Source organism: Girardinichthys multiradiatus, chromosome Y (genome assembly GCF_021462225.1).
Source record: "Girardinichthys multiradiatus isolate DD_20200921_A chromosome Y, DD_fGirMul_XY1, whole genome shotgun sequence".
NCBI classification, from domain to species: domain Eukaryota; kingdom Metazoa; phylum Chordata; class Actinopteri; order Cyprinodontiformes; family Goodeidae; genus Girardinichthys; species Girardinichthys multiradiatus.
This window is the reverse complement of record NC_061818.1, coordinates 24,071,933-24,090,138: the sequence shown is the minus strand read 5'-3', so window position 1 is coordinate 24,090,138 and position 18,206 is coordinate 24,071,933. Positions and strand designations below refer to the sequence as shown.

General features: G+C 40.5%; 1 protein-coding gene and 1 non-coding gene across 5 annotated transcripts; both read right to left on the bottom strand.

The window, feature by feature from the left end:
* Window positions 1-8,058: 8,058 nt before the first annotated feature.
* On the bottom strand, window positions 8,059-14,584 carry LOC124864805 (tubulin epsilon and delta complex protein 2-like). 4 transcript variants are annotated; one of them, XM_047359718.1, is made up of 7 exons: window positions 14,178-14,514; window positions 12,545-12,603; window positions 12,159-12,247; window positions 10,607-10,754; window positions 10,146-10,241; window positions 8,442-8,672; window positions 8,059-8,357 (listed from the first exon to the last, which is right to left on the bottom strand). In XM_047359718.1, exons 1-7 carry the CDS (start codon window positions 14,279-14,281, stop codon window positions 8,218-8,220), a joined length of 867 nt encoding a protein of 288 aa, XP_047215674.1. In that variant the 5' UTR covers window positions 14,282-14,514; the 3' UTR covers window positions 8,059-8,217. The 4 variants fall into 4 exon arrangements, 3 of the variants coding, with proteins under 3 accessions (XP_047215674.1, XP_047215675.1, XP_047215676.1); XM_047359719.1 differs by having other exon boundaries at window positions 8,479-8,672; XM_047359720.1 differs by lacking the exon at window positions 14,178-14,514 and adding an exon at window positions 11,382-11,460 and having other exon boundaries at window positions 12,545-12,561.
* Window positions 13,992-14,065, bottom strand: trnat-agu. The gene has a single exon. It is a non-coding gene; the product is annotated as a tRNA-Thr (tRNA).
* Window positions 14,585-18,206: the final 3,622 nt, after the last annotated feature.

Sequence of the window (18,206 nt, the reverse complement as noted above, 5' to 3'; positions counted from 1 at the left end):
TCCCGCATAGCATTTTGGGGTGTCAACACTGTAAAGCTCATAGGATCTCTCTGTGCAATATATGCAAGCCGTGTGTAATGCATGTTGTTGTGGGTCTCCGCCGTGGTTGTTTTGACACTAGACACTCTCTGACGACCAAGGTGTTTGAGAAATTGTGATCCCAAAATCTTCTCTAGACTATACCTTCAGTCTTTCTTAACCCAAGCTGTCTCTCAGCTCTGTGATAAATAATAGAGGGAATTTAATGTCTGTCATGTGAGGACTTTTTCACCCAGACCTTGAGCACAGTCGAACCCTTGGCCAGACTCTGTTTTAGGTTCTTCTAATTGCTTTCCTCCATATGCTTCACAGGGGACACTGCTCGGATGTCAAAGACTCTCCCTCCTTCTTTTTCCTTCTCTTCTTTTTGTGAAGAGTCCAGCAAGCAGTCGCCATCAGCAGCAGCACAAGACCCATGACAAGAAGCACCACCGATACAACTTTAGTCTGTGGCAGGTCATTGTAAGTGTAGGTCACCCCTGTTCCTGCAATCCCTATGACCAAAGAGATGATGCCAAAGGGAAAGATGCACCGGTACCACGACTTCTCCATACCTCCTGTAGCTTGAGACAGACGCTCCAGGGAGGAGAGAACTTCTGGGACTTTAGCACCACCAGCCTCCAGGGACAGACTCTCCTGACAGGAGTTTATCTGGGGCTGTGGTTGGCAAGGAAATTGTCCTGCTGTACAGCCCATCCTAACTGTGGGGGCAAGCCGATCCTGACTGAATCAGAACTGCCGATCTCAGGCAGCAGGCTGGAGAAACAGGAGATAAATAAAGGCAGGACGGAGAAAATTACCTGAGCTGTAATCACTGGAACATGTCATATAAAGCCTTCTAGAGAGCACTGAAATCTACTCACGCGTTCCCTCCTCTTTTCTTTCTTCTCTGGCGGTATCGCTCTACGCAGGCTGCTGGCTCTTCGACAGCACATTGTACACTCTGCACATAGTAGTGCCAGGGAATATATTTAAACAACCTAGGGAAAGGGAGGAGCGAGGACTGGACAACTGGGAAGTCCATGAGGTACGATTGGCTTGTTGTGAGTGACATCAACCCCAGAAGAAAGGAGGATAGGGGTTGAGGAAGCACAGGAAGGGGGAGGGGAGAAGATTTTACAGCTCCCTCCTTCCTCATGTTCCCATCATTGAACCTTTATTACAGTGTTTTTAATTCTTCCAGGGAATATAGCCCTCACACTGGGAATTAAAACGCCTCCTACTGAATAAGACTGAAAGGAGAGAGGGAAATCCTTGTTTCATTTATTTATTACTAGAAAAACTATTACCCCACCTATGCAGCACAGATAATCTCTGTGTGGGAAAAGGAAAAATTAAGAAATTCCAGAGAACGTCTACAAAAAAAACACACTCGCTTCATTACATGCATGTAAACAACAAAAAAAGATGATTTGCAACAACACAAAAAATACAAGTGGTTAAAATAGGCATCCATGGATGGCCATGCTCGTGATTAAAAACAGGCAGCCCCCTGTCATTTCCCACCCACGCAGACAAACGCCAGTGCTCTCAGTCAGCTCTTTCTGAATGAAAGGCAACCTGGTTTTAGTTAATCTCTCAGTGTGCTCAAGTCGCTTTTCTGTGAAAATAACATCAGCCTAGATAGCTTCCTTTTGGCTGAAATGCACGGAAAGGATAAATGTGGGGACACATCTGGATGTCTGCCTTTATCTTCAGGCATTACTGACTTTAGGATGGCCGTGTGGTATCTTTTTATGCCTCTCAGTGGTTTATGGAAATAAAGATGGACCAAGAAAAAGAATGAAGGTTTAGACTTGAGAAGTTATACATGCAAAATAGAAAATAGCAGCCTATGAATATATATCATGCCTTGGAAAAGTATTAAAACCATTTGAACTTTTCCACATTTTGTCATGTTACAAGTTCCAATGTATTTATTAGGATTTTTGTTATAGATCACACAGCAGTACATAATTGTGAAGTGAAATAATTTTTGTACATAGTTTTTAAATTGTTTTTACAAATTATCATAAAAATGGTGCAAATTGTGCACAAAACCATGCATTTACAGGTACACATAAATAAATAGAATATGACAAAATATTGTTTGTCTGCCATTTCAGAAATTGAAACTAATTTTAAAGATATTTTTTCAGCACTAGTGGCCTTTATTTTAAATTTTTTGACAGTAGGCAGACAGGAAAGAGGGGGAGACATTCTGCAAATATCACCGGGTCCGGGACTTGAACCCAGGACGGCCGCTTCAAGGACTGTAGCCTCCATATATGGTTGCACGCTTAACCCCTACACCATCAGCACTGTGCCTCATTGAAGTTAATTTTATATACATTCATCACACATAGAGCAAAATATTTAAATCCTTCATTTCTTCTAACTTTGATTAATATGGCTATAGATAATAAAAACCCAAAATTCAAAGTCTCATTAGAAAATTTGAATATTACATAAAATCATGAAAAAATTATATTTTAAACATATTACAGGTTTCTGAAAAGTTTATTCATTTTTAGTCAATTAATACTTGGTTGGGCCTATTTTGCATCAATTACTGCATCAATGCATCATGGCATGGAGGTAAAACCACCTTTCAGTGCAACTACAGCTGCAAGTCTCTTGGGAAGTCTCTCCACCGGACTTGCTCATTTTCTGTTGCAAAACAGCTCAAACCCAATTATGAATGGACGGAGAGTGTCTGTGAACATTAATTTTCAATTCTCCACAGATTCTCAATTGGATTTATATCTGAACTTTGACTGGACCAATATAACACAAGAGTGTCTTGCGATTTCAACCATCCCATTGCAGCTCTGGTTGTGTATTTAGGGTCGCTGTCCTATTGGAAGGTGAACCTCTACCCCAGTCTCTTTTAGCATGTTTTCTACCATGATTGCCTTGTGTTTAGCTGCATTGATCATCTTGAAGAAAAGCAACCTGACAGCATGATACCCCCAGTGGTCAGAAGGACAGCGCTATATGCATAATACATTTTTTGTGTTATTTTAAGAATGGAACAGACAGGCTGCGATAGAGTTGCAATATTTCATTTCTTAAATCATCATGTTTCTCCTTTACAAAAAAATCTTTAAAATTTCCATTCATCTCTCGCACCCCTGCCTTTTTCCCCATCCTCCTTGATTATGACATGAGCAATATAAAACTCCTGAAATATTTCATGGAGTTTGTTTGGCTATTCTAATCTAAAGATTATAAAGGGACCTCATCTGGCCTCATCTTGAAAACTTCCCAGAGGAACCACTGAATGCATCCCCACAGCATGGTGTTACCACCTCATGTTTCAATCTGGACATGGGATGCTGAGGCTACTGTGCAGTGTTGTTTTTTTTGCCACACAGAGACTTTTGGGCATAGGCCAAAAAGCCAAATTCTGGACCATCTGACTAGATAGCTTGACTTTCAACAATTTCTTCCCACTATTCTAAAAAAATTTGACACCCACACAGACAAAATGTGGAAAAATTCAAGGGGTATGAATACTTTGCAAGGCACACTAAATGTGTATTGGAAAAAATATAGCCAGTTCAACTACCTCTTTCACCCCGTGGCTTCATTAACACAACTTCGGCTTGGCAGCAGATCTGCTCCCAATAATTAAAGACATGCATGAAACAAATTCCTAATATTCCTCTGTAAATGACGAGCATGGTTCTGTTGCTGCAGGAAAACTGTTATCAGGATACCAGAGGGAAAAAGCAGGATTAAACTGGCTAATGGCAGGAGGTGAATGAAACAAAACACAGAGTTAACAAGCAGCTCACCCAGCTAAAGAGGTTTTCATGTGCCAAATACAAATAAAAGAGGGAAAGTAAAGAATGTGTTTGTGAAGGGCAGGGGCAGAGGGAAAAAAGATGTTCAAAAGCAAGAGGCATTTGAAGGAGAGAAGTGGATTCTTTCTAGCCCGGTTTTGTTTCTCTGGATTCCTACTTGGACTCTTTTGCTTCAGATGAAAAAGGAAGGCGGAAAGAATTGAAATAAGGAAGGAATGTATGAGCTAATACATTCAACTGTGGGAATATGAGTGACGTCCAGAGGTACTTTCCATTAGGTAGCTTCCTTGGGAAGTAAAACTGTTTGGATTCTCCCATTATGAGACAAAAAGAGGTGTGGGAATAATAGGGAACAAAGCAGTGAAATATGGGTAACTTGGGCAGGGCTGGGCCACGCTGGTGAAAGTGGAGGAGCTCTGCTGTTGACAGCCACAGTCAGGCAGTCGCTGATGTATGCAGGTCACAGGAAGGCTGAGCTACCAGAGTGACCTGTGTGTGGTGTGGACACGATCTAAAGGATGCTTCCTTGCATCCAACTTGTCTCTTGTCTAACTCATTGATCCAAGGCTGTATGGAGGGGCAGCATTTTAATATATTCAATAAAGCTTTAACTAATAATATCTTTCCTCAGGATTAGTCAATAGAATTATTGTGTGCATCTTGTTTCAAAGCAACAGGCTGAGACTGAAATAGTCCTATCTTTTCTAATCTTATTTTTGTTCCTCTCCTTGGGGAAACATACCATTTCCAGCTTGCAGAACGCAGAAAGCCAGGTCTCCGAGCACATCGTCTTTGTGATTCAGCCTGGTTCTGGGTGTGTTTGTGTGTGCAGCAGAGCTCAGACACCCATGCCCTGCAATGTGAACCCAGCGCCACCTGTCGTAGAGTCTGCCACAGCCCCTGCCGTCCACACGTCATCTGTGGGCACGAGCATTGTCAGGCCCATCCCCTGCATCTCACATACGCCATCACATCACAGTTGAGATGGGCAAAAAAAGTGCTGGACCCATATGTGCCGGGTATGTGTATGTTTGTGTGTATACTCCAATGTGGAAATCAAAGACATATGGTGAAACATGAAGCCTAAAGGAGGAGCTCCCTTCCTTACCTCCTGCACGCATTAAAAAACGATCCATCTCATGACTCAAAAACTCCTTAAATACTAATATTTTACAGAAAATACATACAGTATCAGATAAATCTAAACAAGAGCAGGACAATGTCCATGAATCACCCCAACCATGACCATCAATTGCTTGTGAAAAAAGTCTGAAGTCCTACTGGTAATTAAGATCAGTTCAAATTTCAATATACAGGTTTATTTTGACACAATGCCTAGACATACAGTACAGACCAAAAGTTTGGACACACCTTCTCATTCAAAGAGTTTTCTTTATTTTCATGACTATGAATATTGTAGCTTCACATTGAAGGCATCAAAACTATGAATTAACATGTGGAATTATATACTGAACAAAAAGGTGTGAAACAAATGAAAATATGTCTTATATTCTAGGTTCTTCAAAGTAGCCACCTTTTGCTTTGATTACTGCTCCACACACTCTTGGTATTCTGTTGATGAGCTTCAAGAGGTAGTCACCTGAAATGGTTTTCCAACAGTCTTGAAGGAGTTCCCAGAGATGCTTAGCACTTGTTGGACCTTTTGCCTTCACTCTGCGGTCCAGCTCACCCCAAACCATCTCGATTGGGTTCAGGTCCGGTGACTGTGGAGGCCAGGTCATCTGGCGCAGCACCCCATCACTCTCCTTCTTGGTCAAATAACCCTTACACAGCCTGGAGGTGTGTTTGGGGTCATTGTCCTGTTGAAAAATAAATGATGGTCCAACTAAACGCAAACCGGATGGAATAGCATGCCGCTGCAAGATGCTGTGGTAGCCATACTGGTTCAGTATGCCTTCAATTTTGAATAAATCCCCAACAGTGTCACCAGCAAAACACCCCCACACCATCACACCTCCTCCTCCATGCTTCACGGTGGGAACCAGGCATGTAGAGTCCATCTGTTCACCTCTTCTGTGCCGCACAAAGACACGGTGGTTGGAACCAAAGATCTCAAACTTGGACTCATCAGACCAAAGCACAGATTTCCACTGGTCTAATGTCCATTCCTTGTGTTCTTTAGCCCAAACAAGTCTCTTCTGCTTGTTGCCTGTCCTCAGCAGTGGTTTCCTAGCAGCTATTTTACCATGAAGGCCTGATTCACACAGTCTCCTCTTAACAGTTGTTCTAGAGATGTGTCTGCTGCTAGAACTCTGTGTGACATCGACCTGTTGTCTAATCTGAGCTGCTGTTAACCTGCGATTTCTGAGGCTGGTGACTCGGATGAACTTATCGTCCGCAGCAGAAGTGATTCTTGGTCTTCCTTTCCTGGGGCGGTCCTCATGTGAACCAGTTTCTTTGTAGCGCTTGATGGTTTTTCCGGCTGCACTTGGGGACACTTTCAAAGTTTTCCCAATTGTTCAGACTGACTGACCTTCATTTCTTAAAGTAATGATGGCCACTCGTTTTTCTTTACTTAGCTGCTTTTTTCTTGCCATAATACAAATTCTAACAGTCTATTCAGTAGGACTATCAGCTGTGTACTGTATCCACCTCCTGCACAACACAACTGATGGTACCAAACCCATTTATAAGGCTTGAAATCCCACTTATTAAACCAGACAGGCCACACCTATGAAGTGAAAACCATTTCAGGTGACTACCTCTTGAAGCTCATCAACAGAATGCCAAGAGTGTGCGGAGCAGTAATCAAAGCAAAAGGTGGCTGCTTTGAAGAACCTAGAATATAAGACATATTTTCAGTTGTTTCACACTTTTTTGTTCAATATATAATTCCACATGTTAATTCATAGTTTTGATGCCTTCAGTGTGAAGCTACAATATTCATAGTCATGAAAATAAGGACAACTCTTTGAATGAGAAGGTGTGTTCAAACGTTTGGTCTGTACTGTATAACACCTGCCACTCTGTAATGGGCCCAGAGATCATTTCTCTTGTTGAGTTCCACCTGCTGATTCAATAGATAACTATGCTTTGATACCTCTTGAACAACCAAAAGCTTCAATGTTATTGGGATTTTATGTGGTACACCAACTCAAAACAGCACATAATTTTAAAGTGGAAGGAAACTTATTGTTCAAAACTTTTTTATACAAACAAAAAAGTTAAAAGCATGGAGTGAAATCATATTCACCCATTTACTCTGACACCTAAATAAAAACCAACAAATTTCAGATTCTCAACTGGTCAGGTCTAGACTTTGACTGGGCCATTCTAACACACGAACATGTTTTGATCTTTCTGAGCCTTTTGTTGTGGCTCAGAAAGCCCATGAACAATTTCTTCTCTGTTTCAACTGGACTTTTTCTATGCATCTGAGTAGCTACCTCATCTGTGAACATCAACTTTTCAAGTCTTGACACAAGTTTTCAATGGGACTTAGATCTGAACTTTCACTGGGCCAGTATAACACATACATTTCCTGTAATATCCACCATTCCATGTAGATCTGGCTGCATATCTAGGGTCGCTGTCCTGTTGGAAGGTGAAAGTGTTTTGCAGCCTCCAAGAGGTTTTCCTCCTGGATTTTCTTGTATTTCGCTCAATCTACCTTCCCAACAATTCATTACAGCTTCTTTCTTTGGCCCTGCTAAAGAAATATGCCATAGCATGATGCCGCTAACCCCATGTTTCATCATGTGAATGGTGTGTTTAATGTGCATGCGGCCACACATAGCATTTTACATTTAGGCCAGAAATATTGATTTTGATCTCATCTGACCAGGGAACGTTTTACTTATCCTAACTGTGTCACTTAGCTTGGGGGATATTTTGTACATAACCCTACTTTGGTCCTCATTATTCTGTTTATTTTCACTAATGTTCTCTAACTACTTCTGAAGTCTTCACAGAACAGCTGTATTTATAGTGGCATTTGATTATACACGTATTTACTTATTAGGTGACTTCTGGGGGCAATTTGTTGCAGTGGACTTTATTTAGGGTTATCAGGATAGAGGGGACTGATTACTAGTACACAATTTCTTTTCAGATTTTGATTTGTGAAACCTTTTGAAAGCCATGCATCATTTTTCCTCTACTTCATAATCATGCACTTTGTTGTGTTGGTCTAGGAGATAAAACCCTAATAAAATACATAGAAGTTTGTAGCTGGAATGTGACAAAATGTATTTACTTATTTATGCACACATTTGTGAATTTTTTTTATTTATTAAAACAACAACACACACATATCAGTAATATAAAATGCATTTGGTCACATCCTGATTCGGTTCGACTGATCTTTTAACAGGAGAGTGCACTGCTTCATGTTAACTCTCAGTGCGACAGGCTCAGCTGTCATTCATGCTTAGAGTCGTGGATGAAGGCAGCAAAACGCTCCCCTCCTTCTCCCAGCAGCGAGTATATGTCTCTGAGCACACTGGGGCTGGGACATCCAGGTCCAGGTCTGATGGATGAAAGCTGATGGGACAGAGCGTCTAAGAGAACCTGACACACAGAAGCAGAGTCAGCAGCAGCATTTTTGGATACTACTAATGAAAAAGATAACAGACAGCTGACAAACAGGGTTACCGTTTTCACAGGTAGTTAGAGGAAACACCATGCTAACTTGTTCAAGATGAATCTCCTGTTGCAGCAGTGCCACTCTCATCCGCAGCCTCTCCAGCAGTTGGAGTTCCGGCTCTGTTCTGTAGGTTATGGTCAGGGGCAGAGGGGAAGCTGTCCTGTTTCCAAACACACCAGCTGCCTCAGAGGGGCAAAGGCAGCCTCCCTCTGGCCTCCATCGATCCCATGCCTTCCACTCTGGCGGAAAACCAAGTTATATTTAGAGCGTCAGCAACCGTATCCCAAGACGTTTTTCTGCTTTGTAGCCTCGGCTTTAAATAACCGGGTCTTTGCCGAGCCACGACGAGCGAAGCGACTAGAAAATCTTGCTGTTGCGGGGAAGGGGATCATGGATGAGGCCAAGCTGATCTGACAGCGAGGGTTCATGGAGGCTTGGTTTTCATTTTCCACATGCCAAGAAGGATCTGTGTTGCATTGGAAATTTAACACAGACAGATAAACAATTCTCTCTAGCTGATCATCTGAGTGTTTAGGAGGTGTGAATGGAAAATCTGTTACTATATCACTGGAGGTATAGTTATGTAGGGCTGTCAGGGTAGAGGGGGGTGAGTACATACAGTTGAAACCAGATATTTATGTGCACTGTCAGGCGTTAAATCCTGTTTTAGATCAGTAAGGATGATCAAAATTTTTTTATTTGCCAAAAAACAAAATAACGAGCGATATCATTTTTTTTTTAAGAACTTGACTTTTTCAAATTTAGATGGTCACATTCATTTCCTTAGCATTTGGTGGAATGGCGTTATAAACAGCCACCATACTTGCACAATGCACACACATTTTCAACCACGTTAGTCACATTATTTATGGGATAAAATTCAAGGCCTTGTGATTGCCACTCTAAAACACTGACTTTGTTGTCTTTAAGTCTCTTTGTAACTCATTTAACAGTTTATTTAGGGCCACTGTCAAAGGCTTATTGCTTACTTTGAATCGTCAAAAAAGCAGAGTATTTAAGGGGGCTGCTCTAAAATATATGCCGGTTCGAACCCCCGCTCTGTCTGTCTCAGTCGTGTCCTTGGGCAAGACACTTCACCCGCCTTGCCTGCCAGTGTATGGCAGCCTCGCTTTTATCAGTCTGTCCCAGGGCAGATGTGGCTACAATGTAGCTCACCACTGTTAGTGTGTAGTGTGTGAATGGGTGGATGACTGGTTGTAGGGTAAAGCGGTTTGGGGTCTCTCGGGACTTGATAAAGCACTATGCAAGTGCAGGCCATTTACCATCCACAGGTGTGATTCAGTTCATTCAAACTAGAAGCCATGACGTCCTCATCTGGGCTTTCTAAAATTATAACAGCGCTTAGTAAACTATTTAAGCTTCTTGTCTGCCATTAGTCTGGCATTTAGCACACAAAAAGGATTTATGTAACCAACTTAAAACAGAGTCGAATTTAATACATACGTTGATACAGCTTAACATTACTCATCATTACTTCATCTATTACATTAAATCCCTATAGTGAGGTTTATAGTCGCACCGTGACAAGATGCAAAAGAATTCAAGTGATGCAAATACTCTTACGAAGCACCGTATGGACTGACCGGGTGATACCTATACATTTATTTTCAAACAGGCACCTAACATCTAAGAGAAACTGCAGTTTAATCTTATTATCTTTTTTTTCCTTTTTGGTCAAATGAGATTTTTACCTCGTTTCACTTTATCTGCAAAGACGTGGAGCTCTGCTGCTGTCAGCTGCAGCTGTTCAAGTGTCGCACTGGAAGGGGACTTGCTCTGCTCACCACCTGTTGACGTAGATAATTAAAAACCAGGCTTTATTTGCCAAAAGTATTGCAGAACCAGGCGGAATGGGGTACAGTAACAGCGCTGCAATTAGCACTCCGCTTGCTGGTTATTAACAGCTCATAACAGCTGAAATAATTATAGAAAAGTCCCAACTGTGTTTCTGGAAAAGGAAACACAGTTACTCACTGATTATCTATCCATCTAAAACCCTGACAAAGTCCATTCTCGCCAACTCGTGGTGTGGTTCACAACAAATATCACATTTTTCTCACTCATATACACATGTCACTCCAAATAACTTCTACTGATTGTTGCATTCTTGGTGTTGATTGTTTGCAGGTACAATTCAGTGCACGGTTCTTACCCAGGACCTCAGGTTTCATTTCTGACGGCTGCTTGACAAGAATCTCTTCAGTCCGGCAGCGCAGTGCAAGGCTGAGCCCTTGCTCAGTTAGTCTGTGAAGCTGAAACCTGGTCTCATCTGGACTACCGCATGGCCAATCGTTAGGAAACTAAACGGGTCAGAGTAATAGACAGGAGGGAATGAGTGGAGACTGCTCAGTGTAATAAAACTACAGTGCCTTGCAAAAGTATTCATAAACCCTGAACCTTTCCACATCATGGCACATTATTCAAGACACTTCAGAGGATTTGAATGGGATTTTGTTTGATAGGCCAATGTAAAGTAGCTCATAATTGTGAAGTGGAGAGAAAATGATACATGGCTCTCAATTAATTTTATTTTATAAAACATGATAACTGTGGCATTGATCTGTGTTTAGCTGCTTTTACTCTGATATCTCTGTGGCTAAGTCAAAAATTACTGCTCAGGTACTTCCCAAGCTGTCTGAAGTTCAGATATTTCGGAAAGAAGAAAGCAAGGACGAAACTTTTAGTTACTGGATGAGCAAAGCTGCTAGAGGCATTCTTTTAGGAGCAATGATGGGTGGTTTTAAGCCATGTATAATTTTTCCTACCACTGAACAATGGTGCAATACTTGTTGCTTGGTCACATAAAATCTTAATAAAACACATTGACACCTGCAATTGAAATGTGAAAAAGTTCAAGATCTGAGTATTTTTGAAAGTTACTGTATATACACATCTTGGCAATTAAATATATATTTCAAGCAGAATACCATAGCCCTCATCCTCTGCATGAAGTGATTCCTCCCAGGCTCAGGCTTCCTCTGTAAGATCATAACTTTTTCCCACAATCTAAAGTTAATATAAAGGGAAAGTCAGAATCCAGACAATACCTCTACACTTTGTAATAACCTTAAATAATCAAAAACCTGTTCTTAGCGACCTGTTCTGTTTGCCCCTTAAAGATTTCCATTTTGTAGTTTGTTCAGAAAGCCCCCTGCCCCAAAGCAAAGTGAAGAAAAAATATGAATGTCTGTTTAATTGCTAATTAAAAACATGATTATTTCCATCTACTCATGCTGTTGATGCCAACTGCCAGCCCCAGATCCATCTGTTCCTGAACAGGACTCTATGTTATTTGAATAAGGCATGGAGACAGATGCAGCTATGCTCAGGCCATCACCTCTTGGCATTTTGCTTCTGACTGTCTTGTTTTTAGAGATTGAGGCTGGGATCTGATCAGGAGAGGCAGAACTTGCCAAGAGAGCCTGTTGCAATCTCCTAGATGTCTGGTGATGCCCAGCCTGAGCTGCTGAGAAGGGATGGTGTTGGGTTATGTTTTTGGACTGTGCTGTTTTATGGCCTGCTGAAGGCCTTGAGCTAAGAGAAAAAACAGGCTTTTTGTGCCCTCTTCTGTGAAGGCTGGCACATTTTTTACTTGACTTGATGACTGATTGACCATCTTTAGTCACTGCTGATAGAGTTGGTATATTTTCTGTTTCTTTAGAAGTTGCAGATAGTTTGCTTTTGCCGACGTCTTGTTTAGAGACCTCTGAGACGGTGCGGACCCAAAGAGCTTTTTCCAGTGCCCGCTCAAGCAGTTCTATATCTTCCTTCTCTCCTGGCGAGGACTCTGCATCTGAAGAGGGCGGCATGCCGTCACAGTTAAATGATTTCAGTAATTAACTTGTAAGCATATCATAATATAAATAATGTGTTTTCAATAGGAGAAAAGAATGAATGTACAGTAGTTTAAAAGAATGTGTTTTTTTTTTATTTCAGGTGAAAATAGCCACAGTCCTGTCAGTAAGGTAAGATACTTCTCTCTTTTCTTTTTTTTCGATTTGTTTCTATATGTCATCTATAGCCTTTAAATGCAATCTCTGATTTCAACAATCATTTCTCAAATACAGTCACATTCTCCAGGCCACATTACCTGCAGCAGCATCATCTGCTAATTCTGTTTCTTCAGAGCCTGCTTTGTGTTGTGGTTTCCTGAGGGGGGAATAAAGAAGTAACCAAACCATAAATTTTTCCCCACAAGAGGTAGAAAGTAAGGTAAAGAAATAACAAACAAAAGAGGCAAAGGCAAATATATTACAAATAATAAAACCTCTACAGCCTTTATATTTTACACAATGTATAAAACACTTGATAAAGGCAGATTCATCAAAACGTATGTGTTGGAATACATATCTCAAATGACGCTAGATTAGCAGTGGGTAGGGTAGCAGGTTGGATACTGTTGCATTTTTAACTTCAGGTAAAAACCTCATTATGGGAATCTCAGAGCAGCTCATACCTACATAGATGTTTGAGGCCAGTGATATTATTAATAACACAGGACTGTGGGATAGTTATTTTCTATAAAAACATAGTACTGGTAAAATGAGGGACAATTCATTTGCTATTTATTTCTATGTTTACATTGAGACATCAAGTAATTGATCAATTTAAAATGTTCTCAACACTTTTTTTTATTTATTTAATATGCAAAAACATTTTAAAGGCCATATGTTCTGAATGCATTAATTAGTTGACTAGAGATCAGGTTGCAAAATTTTTTCCTTGATAGGCAGGTGAAATACTGGAAAAAGAATCATAATTTTTTTCCTATTCATAAAATGGATCTAAACTAAGAACACCTCCTAAACAGCATTTCTGATCTATAAACCCATCAACCACCAAAATGTACTTCGATAAACTTTTTTAAGTTCACCCCTTGAAGTCTGATACAAAAAGTAATTCTTGATTCTAATGGATACTTTTAACAAAACATTGACTGGGTTTCTATTTTTTTGTATTATAACTTCATTAAATGCATAAATAAAATACATTTTGTATGATTTAATAAAAGCACATGACACCATAAAACAGTATTTTGCATTTTATATTTCATACTGAGGTAGAGGTGTTAGAAATACATGTATCAAAAGAATACTTTTGTCATTATGAGGTAAATTAAAAATCTGACTAAGTTAGGGACAATGCTTTGACAAATGGGTTTAATCTTGTACTTTCTTCATTTTCTGCTGAATTCAAAATTACTACCTCTATTAAAGAACCTGCTGTTCACTTTTATGTGTTATACTCCTTAAAAAAACAAATAGCACAAAATTGGAAATCAGAATTGGCCTGATTGGTTAATCTTAAGTTCTGAACTGAGGGAACTGGACTCTGTAAATACAATAATTTTAGCATAAAAGACTTTTGGCCTGAGAAAAGCAGATTAGGTATTCTTAATAGTAACAAGGTAATTCTCGGTTTGTTTTGGTTCTTTTTTTTTTTGGAATGAGTTTACATTTGCACAAATACACCAAATAATGAAGAACAGGGCAAAGCCCTTTCACATAAATGGCGAACAGAGATAGAAGTACAACAAAAGGCACTGCTAGGATTCGAACCCAGGATCTCCTGTTTACTAGACAGGCGCTTTAACCAACTAAGCCACAGCGCCAAGTGCACCCCACCGGACAACCGCGGAAACTGAACCTGTCCCGCACCGATATCGGATGTCATTATGATGAAAATCTGTAGAAATATTGACATAACAATATTTTGCTACTTACAGGTTCTGTAGGATTTCTCTGCAATACTGAATGGTGCGGTTAAGCTTGGCTTGTTCGACCTTATATGTCTTAATAGCTTCCTCAACCGCAGACAGCAGCGACATACTTCTTGTGCGGATCAAATATATTCCTACCGTCACAAATCTCGATAGAGTTTAACGTCTGGTTCTTACGACAAGACAGAACTAAATGTACAACTTTTACGAGGCATAATATACATTCAAAACCGCAGGTTACTATTTTGATATATAAAATACTCCTGACCCGCGAAGTCACACTTAACGGATGCGGAAGCCATGTTTCGCCCTCCACTGTTAAAGAACATTAGGTTCAGCATCTATATGTTCAGGAAAAATAGATGAATAGTTGTTCATTAACTTTTTTACGGGTGAATAGTTCCTTTGTATTTTCATGGAAACAAACGCAAAAGCACAGATTAAACATTTAAACTTTTCAAGGCTATCAAGTTCTCAGTTCTCGCGAGAATAGCCATGGCAACTAGGGACGCATGTCTATGGTTTGCACAACTTTGCACAACTATTGTAAAAACATATTTGCCCTGTTATAGATTTTTTTTTCTGCTTTTGCAATTTTGTCACACCTTTTAGATATTCAAACTCATTTTAATATCCAGCAAAGAAAACCTAAAGATAATACGAAAAAGCAGTTTTCAAATGATGATTTCATTCATGAACAAAAGGACAAAAGTTATCCAGGCCAACATTGCCCTATGCAAATAAATAGCCCCCTGTTGCGAAATCATGAATGGACTGTGATTAACAACATTCTTTGAAAAGCAAAAATAGAAAAAGAAATCTGTAAGTGGGCAAATACTTTTTCACATCCCTCTACTGGGATTTTTTTTTTTAAATAGATCACATGGGCTATGCTTGTGCTGTATTAATGTAATTACCTGTGTAAACTACAGGTCCTTCTCAAAATATTAGCATATTGTGATAAAGTTCATTATTTTCCATAATGTCATGATGAAAATTTAACATTCATATATTTTAGATTCATTGCACACTAACTGAAATATTTCAGGTCTGTTATTGTCTTAATACGGATGATTTTGGCATACAGCTCATGAAAACCCAAAATTCCTATCTCACAAAATTAGCATATCATTAAAAGGGTCTCTAAACGAGCTATGAACCTAATCATCTGAATCAACGAGTTAACTCTAAACACCTGCAAAATATTCCTGAGGCCTTTAAAACTCCCAGCCTGGTTCATCACTCAAAACCCCAATCATGGGTAAGACTGCCGACCTGACTGCTGTCCAGAAGGCCACTATTGACACCCTCAAGCAAGAGGTTAAGACACAGAAAGAAATTTCTGAACGAATAGGCTGCTCCCAGAGTGCTGTATCAAGGCACCTCAGTGGGAAGTCTGTGGGAAGGAAAAAGTGTGGCAGAAAACGCTGCACAACCAGAAGAGGTGACCGGACCCTCAGGAAGATTGTGGAGAAGGGCCGATTCCAGACCTTGGGGGACCTGCGGAAGCAGTGGACTGAGTCTGGAGTAGAAACATCCAGAGCCACCGTGCACAGGCGTGTGCAGGAAATGGGCTACAGGTGCCGCATTCCCCAGGTCAAGCCACTTTTGAACCAGAAACAGCGGCAGAAGCGCCTGACCTGGGCTACAGAGAAGCAGCACTGGACTGTTGCTCAGTGGTCCAAAGTACTTTTTTCGGATGAAAGCAAATTCTGCATGTCATTCGGAAATCAAGGTGCCAGAGTCTGGAGGAAGACTGGGGAGAAGGAAATGCCAAAATGCCAGAAGTCCAGTGTCAAGTACCCACAGTCAGTGATGGTCTGGGGTGCCGTGTCAGCTGCTGGTGTTGGTCCACTGTGTTTTATCAAGGGCAGGGTCAATGCAGCTAGCTATCAGGAGATTTTGGAGCACTTCATGCTTCCATCTGCTGAAAAGCTTTATGGAGATGAAGATTTCATTTTTCAGCACGACCTGGCACCTGCTCACAGTGCCAAAACCACTGGTAAATGGTTTACTGACCATGGTATCACTTTGCTCAATTGGCCTGCCAACTCTCCTGACCTGAACCCCATAGAGAATCTGTGGGATATTGTGAAGAGAACGTTGAGAGACTCAAGACCCAACACTCTGGATGAGCTAAAGGCCGCTATCGAAGCATCCTGGGCCTCCATAAGACCTCAGCAGTGCCACAGGCTGATAGCCTCCATGCCACGCCGCATTGAAGCAGTCATTTCTGCCAAAGGATTCCCGACCAAGTATTGAGTGCATAACTGTACATGATTATTTGAAGGTTGACGTTTTTTGTATTAAAAACACTTTTCTTTTATTGGTCGGATGAAATATGCTAATTTTGTGAGATAGGAATTTTGGGTTTTCATGAGCTGTATGCCACAATCATCCATATTAAGACAATAAAAGACCTGAAATATTTCAGTTAGTGTGCAATGAATCTAAAATATATGAATGTTAAATTTTCATCATGACATTATGGAAAATAATGAACTTTATCACAATATGCTAATATTTTGAGAAGGACCTGTATAAATGAATGATCCAGCAAAATACCAAGTATGCGCATTCCAGCAAAAAATAGCAGCTACCTCACAGGAGTCGCCAATCAATGCAAGTCATACAGCAGTGCTTGTGCTACTGCAAGGCCAGAGAAAGTAGAGGGGGGCTTAACACTTTCTCCTTCAAAACTTTTCCTCAAAGAAAGTCTCTAATAAAAGTCAAAGCAGAGCTGCTGATTTGATCTGCAGGGGAGTCATTACACCTGAGAAATAAAAATGGAGCACTACAATCACACATTAAAAATATCCATCCTTTACCCCTGCTTTTCTGGTGAGTTCCCTGCACTTCATGATGCTGTGTCTTTCCAAGAAACCTCTGAGTCCTTCACAGAACAGCTGTATTGTGATATAATTTTGCCCAAGTGGGCTGTATTTAGTGTTTAGGTAGCTTTTGAAGGCTTTTTGCTGTGCTGGCTTGTATTTGAGGTTATGTGTACAGGTGGCACAATTTTCAGATATCTAATTGTAAAAAATTTAAATCTTGTGTCATGTGTCCTCCACTTTACTGTGATGCACCACTTTGTGTTGGTTTGTCACACAACTTTGCAGTTAAATACATTGATGTTTGTCGATGTGATGAGACAAAACTTGAAAAAGTTCAGAGGGTATGCATTTTTCTGTAAATGCATCAGTGGCATAAATAATGCTCGTGAAGTATTTTTTGCAATAGCAACAGCTTGCTGTCCCTATTGGAGAGACATGAATCATCCTGTTAGCTCACCCCATCCCTGCTGGGCTCCTGTGGTATCAGAGGGAGGGGGAGGTACCCACGCCGCCCCGCTAATAAAGCATCTGACACTCCAGACTGATCTCAGGCTCCGACAGTCACACAAGCACATATGCATGCATGTTCACACATGTGCCGTTACACAGACAGGCACACACTCTTATCCACAAAAAAACAGACGAGCAGACTTTTATATGACAGAGAAGTTGGTTCAGCCTCCAACTGTCAAGTTCTCCTTAGATCTTGAACAGCATGTATTGATCACATACGCACAAAAGTTATCTATCTAAAAAGGCCCAGCCAAACTGACCAAATTTCAGCCTTTAACGTGAAACAAGAACAGCATTCTTTGTACTTTGGAAGGAGTCTATCACCATCCCACATCTTTACTTGGCAATATTTTCCCTTGCAAAATGCCTCCAGATGTGTCAGACTGTGAGGCCATCTCTTTTCAGATGATCCCACAAATTTGCTCATCAGAAATAGTTCTGGGCTCAGTAAGGCCATTCATAAAATGTTTGTTTTATTCAGGTGAAGCCATTTTATTGTTGCTTCGACTCACTGTGATGTATATATATGTGTTCATACTCTTGCCTTAGAATTAAACAGAACAGAATAGAATATATTTTGGGGGAAAAAAACTATCTGGCCATAAATAGTTCATGTAAAATAGACAAATAGAAGCAGTTAGATAAAAACATGAAATAAATACACACATACACACATTCATACTGAT

Coding starts and splice junctions, on each gene's coding strand:
- LOC124864805 (XM_047359718.1), bottom strand. CDS start 14,281: ATGTCGCTGCTGTCTGCGGTTGAGGAAGCTATTAAGACATATAAGGTC. Junction 12,604..14,177: donor AGAGAAATCCTACAGAACCT/GTAAGTAGCAAA, acceptor TTCCCCCCTCAG/GAAACCACAACACAAAGCAG. Junction 10,755..12,158: donor GGGTCCGCACCGTCTCAGAG/GTCTCTAAACAA, acceptor TGACCCGTTTAG/TTTCCTAACGATTGGCCATG.